The 12,543-nt window shown below is 46.4% G+C and overlaps 1 protein-coding gene and 1 long non-coding RNA gene across 2 annotated transcripts; both read left to right on the top strand.

Moving 5' to 3' along the window:
- The first annotated feature begins 417 nt into the window (after positions 1-417).
- On the top strand, positions 418-5,893 carry LOC119297797 (homeobox-leucine zipper protein ROC6-like). The gene is made up of 9 exons (XM_037575442.1): positions 418-483; positions 749-1,026; positions 1,119-1,236; positions 3,018-3,596; positions 3,694-3,789; positions 3,867-4,097; positions 4,506-4,683; positions 4,782-5,179; positions 5,335-5,893. The coding sequence occupies exons 2-9, from the start codon at positions 755-757 to the stop codon at positions 5,734-5,736; spliced, it is 2,274 nt and encodes a 757-aa protein (XP_037431339.1). The 5' UTR covers positions 418-483; positions 749-754; the 3' UTR covers positions 5,737-5,893.
- Positions 5,894-10,163: 4,270 nt separating this feature from the next.
- Positions 10,164-10,739, top strand: LOC119297796. The gene is made up of 2 exons (XR_005145739.1): positions 10,164-10,337; positions 10,476-10,739. It is a non-coding gene; the product is annotated as an uncharacterized LOC119297796 (long non-coding RNA).
- The last annotated feature ends 1,804 nt before the right edge of the window (positions 10,740-12,543 follow it).

The following is a 12,543-nucleotide window of genomic DNA, read 5'->3' as shown; positions in this document are numbered from 1 at the left end:
GGTGCCCGTGACAGGCGTCGATGCGGGCCGGCGGGGTGCTATGAATAGGAAAAGGGGGATAGTCGACGATGTGTGTCGTGTGGTTCCGGCGTAGGGAGAGGTGACAGTGAGGGCCGACGCAGGGGCATGCAGGTGTGCGGGCGGGTGCTGTTGCGGGCCCGAGAGAGGTGTCGATGCGGGGCGGCGACGTCGTTGGAGAAGACCGGAGCGGGGGACGGTCATGCAGGCTGGTGCCATGTCTTTTCTTTCTAGAAGAATTATGTTTACTCCACAATTAATTATGCCCTATATATACTGGTCCACATCCAGAGCTCTATATTTAGGTATAAATTAATATTTGCCAAACTTAAGCACGGTTCTCCAGCTTTAAATGCGGGTGGTTTCGCTCGGCATGAGATTCAGATCCAAATTAGAATGCAATAGTTGCTTATTCCTTACTCTCACTTACCACAGTGACTTCACGGGGATCTACCGAAGTTGACGGTATCGCTACGTGATAGATCATCTAATAAAAAATTTATCAGCTTTAACACAAATATTTTGCACCTGGTTCGCCCTATCGTGAGAACGGGGGCTGTATTCTAAATTTGTTGACTGCTCATTGATAGAAATTCTTAAATTGTTTCACGGAGAACATTTATCTATCATGTGTTATACTTCTTTGCACTCATAACAAAGCACATTTTAATACCTCGCTTCTATAATTGGTAGGATTAGTTTCTGTCCTCATGATGTTTTACTGTAACAGGTCACCATGGACGGAGAGTGGCCGGAGCAGTACAATGATCTGTACAATTGGCTTGGCCTCGGGTATCCAGGCGGAGACAACCAGGTTATCCAGCATAACCTTGGTGCTGAGGTGAATGGCCTGCCTGGAGCCGCCGCCAACATGGGCAACAACACTAACGCAGCAGCTGCAGATCAAGGCAACGGCGGTGGACAGGCCAACGGTGACCAGACGGCGGGGACACGGGAACGGCATTTCAGGCGCCGTCACACCGTAGAACAGATCCAAATACTTGAAGCGTACGTACAATTCATAATTTGCAAAACTTGCTTCTTGAAGATAATAGACGTGTACGCATGTACAGATCCATTTTCATTGATGCTACATGCAGTGCTTTCAAAGAAGGCCATCATCCAGATGAGAAGCGCCGGCTGGAGCTTAGCAGGAGGACTGGCCTGAGTCCTGCACAGGTCCAGATCTGGTTCCAGAACCGACGCAACTCGGGGAAGGTAGACATCGTTCTCTTCCACGGTGAACTAGATGAGATTTCGTCATATGATCACGATATGAAGTTTGGAAAGAGCTGTGCCGTTAGATACTGCTAGTCAATTTATTTTGTTAAATAAATAGAACTAGTAGAGTGGCCCACGCGCGCATCATCCTAGTCTTCTTTTCGCAGATTCACGTCCGTATCGAATTTGTGAGTCATAATTTTTTTCTGAGCACACTCATACTTTTAGAGGGTATGTAGTAACAATATACTCCCTCTGTTCAAAAATATAAGACTTCTTAAATCACTAAAGTAGTACTCCCTCCGTTTCAAAATAACTGACTCAGTTACTCGTCTCAAAATAACTGACTCAGTTACTAGTATAAAGTTGAGTCAATTATTTTGGGACGGAGGGAGTATTTTGTAACTGAAAATAGTTATACCAGGCATGCCAGATGGCCTGCCATAAACCACGTCTATGAAAGAGGTAATCGTAGGGTAGTCTGTCAACAACCGTCTATATAAGTATTGCCAAGGTTATTAGCAAACGGTTGTCACCGCCAACTATTACTAGTCATCGTCTGTGATGGAGTTCTTACGAGTCGTCTGTGATGACCGATGATGATTTTTGTAGTAGTGCATTTTTTTTGTAGTAGTGCATATTTACTCATACCACTAAGAATTGAAATAATTTTAAAATAATACTATAAAAATTATACAACATATAATCTAATTATGAAAGATGAATAAAACACAATGAAATAAATTAACCATACCATGTCCCTTGATTTAGAAAAATTCTCACTAAGATTTAATCAATTTAGATAATCATATATTTTTGTTTCCAATTTTTTTCTGGCATAAACATTTAATTACTAATAAAAGTAGTCATGCTATGTTAGGAGATCAATTATGAGCGGAAACAATTATATAGGAATAAGAAGTATACTATGTTAGGAGATCTAGTAACAACACAAAGAATCATTTTTTTTTTGAAAAGGGAGACTCTCGGCCTCTGCATCAGAACGATGCATACGGCCACCTTTATAGATAAATAAAGAGGTTCAACAAGGTTTTACAGGATTATGATTTCTATCTTTTTATTTTTGGCATGAGATAAATATACATTTTAGAGAATACAAGTAATTTACTGTATTACTTAAGATATGTTTGTGATCATTATTATAATAACAAATCACATTCTAACAAAGCGAGACAAAATTTGAAAATCCTCTGGTACACAAACAATAGTCTAGAAACACAAACCAAGGTTTAGTATATTGTGTTAGGCGTATGTTGTTCGTGGATGCGAAGGTGGAAAAACCTTGGAAAAATATATATCCACTAGAGCGAAGGTATTACATGACGGATTTTGTTTGAGTACTAAAATAAATTACCTAGGTGTACATCTATGAGCTCAGGTCGTAGTTGTGCAAGCTGATGTCGAATATCAGTTGATCTTCCTTCCGGTATCTAGGATTGTGTTACATATTGGAAAAGTAGTCCACATTCTCTTGGAAATACCAAATGGATTGCAGCCGAGACAAACACAAGTAGAGGAACGCCAACACAGCTGGCATGGCCCCTCAACTTTTAACAAAGCAAGTAATTTATGGACAAAAATAATAACATGATCTAGTTTTGTATTTTGGACTAGTCTGCCATGATTTACCACATTGTTGTCATGTTGCCTTCGTAGCTAGGAAAACATTCTTTCATTATTAGTGCCTTTGTACCTATTTGTTCTGTACCTAGTCTCGAGTCTTCTTACATGGGCGTACATGAAACTAATGAATGCAGAGCAAGGCCCAGAAGAAGGAGACCGAGGAATTTCAGCAAGAGAACGACCGGCTCCAAGCTGAAAAACAAGCACTCATGTCGGCTATGCAAAACAAGATTTGCATCATATGCAGAGGGGAGGACACCCCGGAGCGGCAGCGCCTGTACGCCGAGAATATGATGCTCAAGGACGCGCACATGCGTATCGCCGACTTCCTTAAGAATGTCTCCGGTGGAAGGCTACAAGTGATCAACCACACCGTCGTCGACACCCATGCTCCTCTCACGCTCACGGGTCCAAATCCAGTGACGATTCCTGACCATGGCATTGCCCGCGACAACCCTGAAACCGAAGGAAACGCCTTGGCGATTCAACATGTTGCTTGTGCTATGGAAGAGTTCAAGGTGCTTGTGGGCTTGGGTGCGCCAGTGTGGTCGCTAGCGGAAGGTGGCGAGGTGGAGGTGATCAACTACAAGGAGTACCTGAAAATGATGTTCCCGAATGAGCACCACGAGATGGAATTTGGTGCGGACGGCACTAGGAAGACTGGCATCATATCGTGCACCGCCACCGACCTCGTCGGCATCCTCATGAACGCGGTACAGCCCTGTCTCCGACCTCCATCCATCAGTTTTAGTAAAACTTATATTTGAGAAATAGTCATACAGGGCTTTGTGTGTGTTGGGTCTTTTGCAGGACTGGTGGTCTCAGACGTTCCCTGGCATCGTGGCAAGTGCCACCACCAGCAAGGTCATCACTCCCGGTGATTCCGGAGATGGGATGGTTCAACTGGTGAGAAGCAACGCTCTGTTGACTGTTTCAAATTTCAATACGTCATGTACCATGTTAACTATGTAGTCCACATGCAGATGAATGCAGAGCTGAGGGTGCTGTCGCCACGGGTGCCGGTTCGCAAGATCAACTTCATTAGGCATTGCCAGAAGATCGCGGAGAACATATGGGCGGTGGTGGATGTGTCTGTTGATGGAATTCGTGACCAGGCGGCGGGCCTCAATGACGGCGCGCCTTCAACATACACGGCCTGCAAGCTTCAGCCGAGCGGTTGCCATATCCAGGAGTTGAGCAATGGCCATTGCCAGGTATTCTATCGCTATACAAAATTTAGCAATGTCCATCGTTTTAACATTGGATAACATGGCTAGCAAATTGTGGGTACGAGTGTAAAGCACACAAAACCCCGTCAAGAGTGAAATGGAGCTAGTAACATTTCCCACCTCCGCTTGGCTTATGCACATTCACACAAACCATAAGCTACATAAATTTTCTTTCAGTTTTGCTAAAGCACTGAGTTCTACATTTCTTTGCGCACTGAAATAATGTTGTCTTGTAAAACTAATGGTACTGCCTTCATTTCGCTACATTACATAGCGATAGCATAGTTGTCATTCTTCCATTGTCACCAAAGTTGCATTTAACTACGTATCATTCTGCTATAATATGGATCACATGCCAATGTAAACAAACTTGATCGCCCATTGATTTTATAGGTCACATGGATCGTGAACATGGTGCATGATGAGGCCACTGTACCACCGCTGCACCATCCACTCTTCCGCTCCGGCTGGGCACTCGGTGCATGCCGCTGGATTGCATCCCTCCAGAGGCGATGCGAGTACATTGCCTCCCTGCATACCAACCCCGTTCACACCCTCAACAACAGATCTGGTGAGTGACTCATCTCACAACCAAATAGCAGAGAATAAATAAAACATCAGCATAAGAATCGAAGTTCTAAACGGTTATGTAATCGACGGATCCTAAAGGTGGAGCAGCTGCTATAACGGCCGAGGGGAGGAAGAACGTCCTGGAGGTAGCACATCGGATGACACTGAAGTTCTACGAAGCGATATGCGGCCGGGGGAGCCAGCCAGGGAGAAGCGTCGATGAGCGGCGTGGCAGCTGTGGCGTAGGCACCGAGAGGTATGAGGTGGCTGTGCGCGTGGTGACTTTCCCCGTGGGTAGAGGTGTTGCAGTGCTGAGAGCTACGACCACGGTATGGCTCCCCAGGACACCGGCGCAGCGCGTGTTCAACTACCTCTGTGATGCAGATCGCCGAACCGAGTGGGACATCAGCGCCAAACGTACCTCCACCATTCGCCAGGAGGGCTGTTTTAGCACTGGAGAAGTCCATGGCAACTCCGCCTCTCTCCTGCGCACCATTGTAAGTCCGGTTGGCTACTCTGCTAGTTTCATACTAATATTTTGTTGTTGCTATAGCATCGAAATATTGCAAAGATTGATAGCTAGAAAGTTGTGCTCTTGTGTTGTGTCCCAAACCTCTAATGGTCCTCAAAAAATTTCATCCAATTCTCACAGGCTTCCAACGGAGCATACGGCAAGCTGATCCTGCAAGAGTCGTCCATCGACGCCTCATGCATGGTGTTGGCGTACGCCCCAATTGACGACCAATCCGTGGAGGAAGTCATGAACGGTACCAATATCTCCTTCTCCCTCCTGCCGTCTGGGGTGGTCGTACTCCCTGATGGCAACGCCGAGCCAGGAGCGCCTCCAACTTCTGCCATGTGCTCCTCCAGCTCCTCCAGCAGTCACAGGAGCAACTCTGGATCGCTCGTCTCCACCATGTACCAGACGCTGCTGAGCGGCCAGCCACCGGAGCATCTCTTCAAAGCTGTTGCCGAGAATGTGGGGAACCTGCTCTGTCAAGCCATCGACAAGATCAAATCTGGCGTCCATGCTAACGTTGTTTTATCTGCTTGATGCGTCGTCTACAATTTGGGATTATCGAAATAATTATACTTCTTGCCGTTACTGCAGACTATATGCAATGTGCACTGTTTATTTCCTTGTTACCATCGTACTTTGTCCCGCGCAGTTACCGCGGAAAAGACTTTTATCATCTTTAATAATTTATTAAACAGACTTGGTTATGCATTACTATTGTCTTGTTATTTATAAGAATGCCAACTTACTGCTAAATATGTCATCCATATGTGTTGTTAGATTATTACTCAATACTTAGGCCTCTTTTGGTTCATAGGATAGGATAATCATATCAATAAGAAATTTGTAGGAAATGAGATGACATGTATCTCAAATCCTATGAGTAGGAATAGGAAAAGAGATGCTATTTGGTTCCCACCAAAGCAATATTTTCATTGACTCTAGGATCATTTTTATTTTTCTATGATATGTGAAGGATATGAACAAATCCTATGTAGGAATAAAAATCCATTCCTATGAACAGAAGGGCTCTAAAGAAAAAATTCATATAAGAATCTTATCTTATAGAATTTCTATTAAATTCCTCCAAACCAAGGAGGCCTTAGTGTGTGGGCAGAGGGGATGGGGGAGGGGTGATGTTGAAATCCTTAAGACATATGCTGATACTTCAACTGCCAAATTGAGCATTTTCCTATGAAGTATTTGGGGGTGCCAATTAGTTTCTCCTGTTTTAGAGGAATGGACTGGGATTTTCTGGAGTCTAAGTATACTAAGAGTTGAATCCTGGATTGGTAATTCTACTTCCTCTAGGGTAGGCTTACCCTTTTGAATGCTAACCTCTCTAGCATTGCTTATTACTACATGTTCGGTTGGATTCCTCTAGAAGAAAGAAATTGTGCTTTCATACTTTTTGGAGCCCATGCATGTTAAACCATCCATCTTTGCAAATGGAAAGAGAGTAAACAATGCAAAACGTGGGGATAAAATTTTCCAAAAAAAAAATTGTCCACGGAAATACGATCAACGACACATGCGTGAGTGGTTGACGGAGGCCAAAAGAGCACCTAGTGGAGGCGAGACCGCAAGATCGCCTGGTCAAGCCAAGGTCACGAATGCAAGGAGATGTGACTTCCATCTTCCGCATGATCAGAGAATGCCGACGTAGGTGCAGGGAAAATCAGTTACCACCGTGATCTGGAATGTGATCAGATGTCAACCATTTGTACCTGAAATGGAATATATGATAGAATCATGGAAAATAACACATACCTATATATTAGGCATACTTCTGCCATTATTTTCGTGTCATCAATCATCAGGAGTACTATATAGTATAACACAGACAAAATTAGACATAGATAATTTCTAGTTTATATTTAAATAATAGAGAAAACACTATCAGATTGTTTTTTTTAGAGCACGTAAATTACATGCCTTAACTTTATAGAAGGAAGAGGCTAAATTACAAGAACTCAAGTAAGCTCTCATCATAGGCCGGTGAGTAGCAAACACCACTTCAACATGAACACCACAATACAAACTCCAATGCAAAAGGGCTTGTCCTACACTGACCAACAAAACCCCGTCTCGACCAACGCCGATCACCTCCAAAGAGCAATAGCTCCAAAAGAGCTCTCCTTGCCGACGAACCAACCATGCATCCTTTGATTGCCTAAAAGAGTTGGTAGATGGGTGGTTTGGCGGAACTCGGACAACCTGAGAAAGTCATCATCTTGGACTCACCGACGATGACGTCAATAGGGCCCTTGGCGAACAATTTAGAACCACGGCGAGCACCAAAGAAACACCAACTAGGACCTCCAAGCCATATTTCCCAAAGCAATGCTCCCAGCAGAGGAACAACATCGAGGACACCGCCATCGCCGATCCTGATCTGAACATAGGCTGTCGTCCAGAGACATCCAGTCAAGTGAGAGGGAGGAAGGTGCCGACACACCACAACGACGCCTCCAAGAAGAGCCATGACACCCACAGGCGCCGTCACCGCTGGCACCAACCAAAGACGAGCAAGACTTTTGTCCAAATTGTTGCACACCTACATCCCAGCCCACCGGAATGGGGCACACCGTCCATGTGGAGTCACTCCGCCACCGTCGCAGCACCTCGCATACGGAGTCGCATAACCGTGTATCGAAAGAACGAGACAACACCACCACACCGAGCCACCACCGCAGCCGTCAACACCACCATGATGTCCTGCAGCCCCAAAGGCTCGGGAACTCCATGTCTGCCGGCAGCCACGCCCAACCACCACCCCAGAAAGCGCAACCCACTGCCCTAGACGCCACCAACCTGCCAAATCTGAGCGGAGCCTGAATCCACCCATATCAGGAACCGCCGCCCGCAGCGCGACGGAGCCACCACGCAGCCCAGGACCACCTCGCCGTCGCGGAAGGGACAACCTCTCCATCTTGCTAGCACGCCCGCCGCGACCCTCCCTGCGAGCACACGTCGCCTACTCAGCGTCAGCACACGCGGCCACGCCTAGCCGACCAACCTCATCGTGTGGCACAACCCAGTCGTCCCCCACGCACACCAAACCAGCCCCCCGAACGAGGCCGCCCGGTGAGCCTAGGCTGGGACCCTCGGTGAGCAACTCCACCGCCTGCACCACCGAGGGGCAAGCCCTAGACCAACGCGAGGGCGCGAGAGCTAGATCCCGCCGCCGCCGGCCGCCAACGGGCTTTGCTCGCTGACGTGAGCCAACGACAACAAGGGGGAATGAGGGAGAGGGGCGGCGGTGGCGGTGGTTAGGGTTTCCACCCGAGCTGCCCCTAGCGAGCGGCGTGGAGGAGAGGAAAGGGGGCAGTTGTAAAATCACCACAAGATTGTTATTCTTATTTCTCTACCATGATATGTTCGTCGTTAAGGCTTTTTTATTGTTTCCAATATGAAGAATGCTATTCACATCTACAAACATGCACAAACCTATTTAAAATAAAGCATGCACAAACATATTTAATCCGTACCAAAATAAGTGTCTCTACTTTATATTCCGATATGAAAAAAAAAAGTTGTAATTTTGCAAAACAGCCCACCCGCACTCCACCTGCTCTGCGCTCCCTCTCTCTGCTCCGCCGCCTCCCTCCCCTCCACCTTTCATCGGCTGCGAGTTCGGACGCACCGGATCCGGTGTCCGCGAGGCCGGACGCGAGGAGGCAGCGCAGAGGACAGGCCACCAGGACGTCCTCAGGCAGGAGGACATGCCTGCCGCCGGTTGCCACGGGATCCTGCTCGGCCAAGTTCCCCGAGCGCCCGGTCCAGATCCCCGGCGACCGTGATCGTGCCTCTTTCCGCTGGACAAGGCGACAACGACGGCGCCGGGGAGGAAGAACTGCACGTCTACCAGGGGATGTTGCCCAATCTGCTGCTGCTGCGAGGTCCATCTTGCCAAAATTTCAGTCTTTTCACCGAAAAATGGTCGGACAGAGCATGCATGTTTGGATGAACTGATGGATGCAAATCGATGTGGGCACTGCCACTGCATACGTGCAATACTTACAACTACGCCATGGAGTAGTGTTCAGTTTGAAACTGACAGCCAACTACTCCAGTTGAATCTTCTTCATGCAGTAGATGGTGCAGCATAACATGGTGCAGTGGATGATGAATTTATTTTGTTCAGTTTGAAACTGACAGCCAGTTGATGATTTAGTTCCATCTAGTCTTGTATTCATACAGAGCACTGTTTCATCAGTTTCATCAAGTATTCACATACAGAGCACTGTTTTAGCAGTTTCATCAAGTATTCATACAGTTCACTGTTCCTCCAGTTTCTTCAAGTCTTGTATTCCTACAGAGCACTGTTTGTTTAAATTCTGCGGTATCTTGTGCAGGAGGCTGAGGAGGAAGAATGCGCTGCACTTGACGATCCGGAGGCGGAGGAGGATCCGGAGGCCAAAGATGAAGCTGCACTTGAAGATGCATCCATCAATGGCACGAAGGCGCATAGGCACATGAGGAAAAGGAGCTGGCCTGAGGAGTAGCTAGCCCGAGGCGCGGAGGCCGGAGGAGGAGCTGGTGCGGAGGTTGCTGCTCGGAGAAGACGCTCCTCGTCCCGCCAACAGTTGACGTGCCTGGGGATCCGGGCGAGATGCAGATAAGCATGGTGCTGGGCGAGCTAGAGATCTGGGGAGATGTGAGCTGCGCGAAGGGCTAAATTGTAAATTAACATTGTATTAAGCGCTGCGACACTTTTTCAGGATCGGAGGGAGTATTTTTTTTTTATGGGAGTCACATAGCACTTGAGGTGCATTTCAAAACTTTCTTTTTTTGAGAATAGAATGAGAGATTGCTGACCACCCTCGCCGGGTGGTTATTCAAAACTAATTTTAGGTAGTTACATATATAGGGGTTACTTGTAGGCGCCAAAATTAGCCAATATGTATATATATAGGATCTAGATCCATTTGTCCTCCGGCACATGGCGCTTGTTCCGTCGATGGCGTTTACTCTATGTGTATATAAGAATTATCAGGTGCCATCATTCTCGATCTCAAAGTAACGAGTAGGAGAGTGCTCACAAAAATTGACATCTATTGTGAGAATGGAGTCGCCACAAAAGTTGCGCCCGCTCATCATCATGGCGATGCTACTGCTGCTCGTGATGGCTGCGGGTAAATTCTATTAATCTGCTCTACCTGAAATTACTTCCATCAAAATAGTCAAATTGTTGTTGTTTGCATTTTTAGATTTTTTGAGCGCATGCCTTATTTCCATTTTTTTAATGTTGATGTATGAGTTTTCAAATTCAGAAGGCCATAAACATTGTCCGGAGGACTTGTGTGAAGGACCAAGTGGCAAGTTCAAAGGTGCATGTTCGCAGGACGACGAATGCCAAGAAACATGTGGGGAAGAGGGTTTTCATACTGGCTTTTGTAAAGTTGGGCCTTTTAATGGTGCATGTAAATGTTGTAAGCCATGCGTTTTTTAAATTATTTCCCAATGCTTCATGAAATAATTGCTTCACGTAAAGAATTTACCTATTGAATTTAATAAATTGGAGTCTTCTTTCTTCACTACAACACGCTTGCTTCATGTAAGACTTTACCTATTGAATTTAATAAACTGGAGTCTTGTTTCTTCACTACAACACGTCCGGTTTGCTACTGCTTTGGCCCGTGGTAGAAGTCATATTTCATAGCGACGGTCTTGAGGACCGTTGCCAATCTCCCGTCGTAGATTGGAAGTGCGATGTTTTTACAAGACCGACATGGATCCATGACGAGTTTCGACTGCCTGCCTGGACCCGAGGCCTACCCGGCCCGATTAGCCATGAAGAAAAAAACATCACTACTAGCTGCCACCGTGTCGGCATAGTGTTGACACATGTGTTAGGCCAATCATTGCCCTTTCAGGATTGTCGGGTGACGTCAACTTTGCCGCTTAGCGTGACACCATGTGAAACGTCGGATGATGGGCTGCTTCCACGAGGCACCTCGAGATGTTGACACATGTACCAATAGTAGCTCGACATGTGTGTTGTCAGCTACTTGACATCTGGACCATCAGCACCACAAATAGGCCAACCATAAGACGAGATATGGGCCAATCATAGGATGGCACGTGGACCAATCATAAGATGACACGTGGATGTCGTTGGCTTGACATGTGGCTGCATAAGGTATGTACATGTGCGCTGTCGCTGGCTTGACGTGTGGCCGTGTACGGTGTCGACATGTGCGCCATTGATGCACTACACAAAAAACACTTCCATGATGATACATGTTTGTCATACTAGGTCACGATTTCTGTTATGCATGTACATCCATGATGATTTTATGACAGAATCAAGATAGTTATACTTGTGCTATCGTAGAAGTGTTCCATGAGAATACTCAAATTATCATCATGGAAGTGTCCACTTCCATGACGATAAATGGGAGTCATGGAAGTGTTTTCGTCAAGGTTAACAGACACGTGGCATCCATCATAACGGGTCGTCGTTAAGCTGTCGGGTCCGGTTTTGGATCTGATCACCCGTTAACAGCCATGACCAATGACAATTTTCCACATGTAAAATTCTCATTGGCCCAAGGAACCACGTGCCAGCTCCGCGTTGGGATAGATGTCAACCGTGCAATGGACATGAGGCACTTATGATACATTGACACGTGGCATGACCCAACAGTGGCCCATTCAGGTTAAAAAGGCCGACCCGTTTGACATGGTCAAAAGTTAACGAGCCGGCCCATGGAAAGCCTGTTAACGGCCTATTCGCATATAGCTCAAACGACCCGTTAACTCATGACCCGTTATGGCCTTTTCGAATTGGGCCCAATAGCGTCATAAGGGCCGTCCAATATAATTTCAGCCTGTTGTCACCTTCAGCCCATGCATGGCCCATGACGTGTTTCAGCCCATATTAGGCCTTTTGTATCTCTGGGCCCTTTAACGGCCCATGGTGACTCTAGCCCATAATAAACAGTAAATTGCTTTATATCCATTAATGGCCCATGATTCAGTTGGGCCATTTCTAGCCCGTGTTATCTTTCAGCCTTCTAAGGCCTATATATTCTTGGGCTCATTTCCGGCCCTTGATTACTTATGGTCCATTACTGGCATGTTCCGCTAATGGGCCAAATTCAACCCGTGGTTACAGTCGCCCCGTCTGTGGCCCATTAATCCTTGGGCCTTATTCATCTCATCATGTATTATGGCCCATTAACGACCTGTTATGCCCGTCGATAGAATTAAGCATGTGTTGTCTTACGGCTTGTTAACAGCCCACTATGGCCTGAGCCCATAAATAGACGGTTCTGAATTTTGGCCTGTTTACGGCCTAAATTGCGTTTCGACTTTGGTCCACGATTAGTACGACCC

The sequence above is a fragment of the Triticum dicoccoides genome, chromosome 5A (assembly GCF_002162155.2).
Source record: "Triticum dicoccoides isolate Atlit2015 ecotype Zavitan chromosome 5A, WEW_v2.0, whole genome shotgun sequence".
In the NCBI taxonomy this organism is placed as follows: domain Eukaryota; kingdom Viridiplantae; phylum Streptophyta; class Magnoliopsida; order Poales; family Poaceae; genus Triticum; species Triticum dicoccoides.
Note: the sequence above shows the minus strand (reverse complement) of the source record. Positions and strands in the feature narration are given on the sequence as shown.

Excerpts from the sequence above, each read along its gene's own strand:
- LOC119297797 (XM_037575442.1), top strand. The coding sequence starts at position 755 with ATGGACGGAGAGTGGCCGGAGCAGTACAATGATCTGTACAATTGGCTT. Across the intron at positions 1,237-3,017 it reads ACCGACGCAACTCGGGGAAG|AGCAAGGCCCAGAAGAAGGA; the intron begins GTAGACATCGTT and ends TAATGAATGCAG. Across the intron at positions 5,180-5,334 it reads CCTCTCTCCTGCGCACCATT|GCTTCCAACGGAGCATACGG; the intron begins GTAAGTCCGGTT and ends CAATTCTCACAG.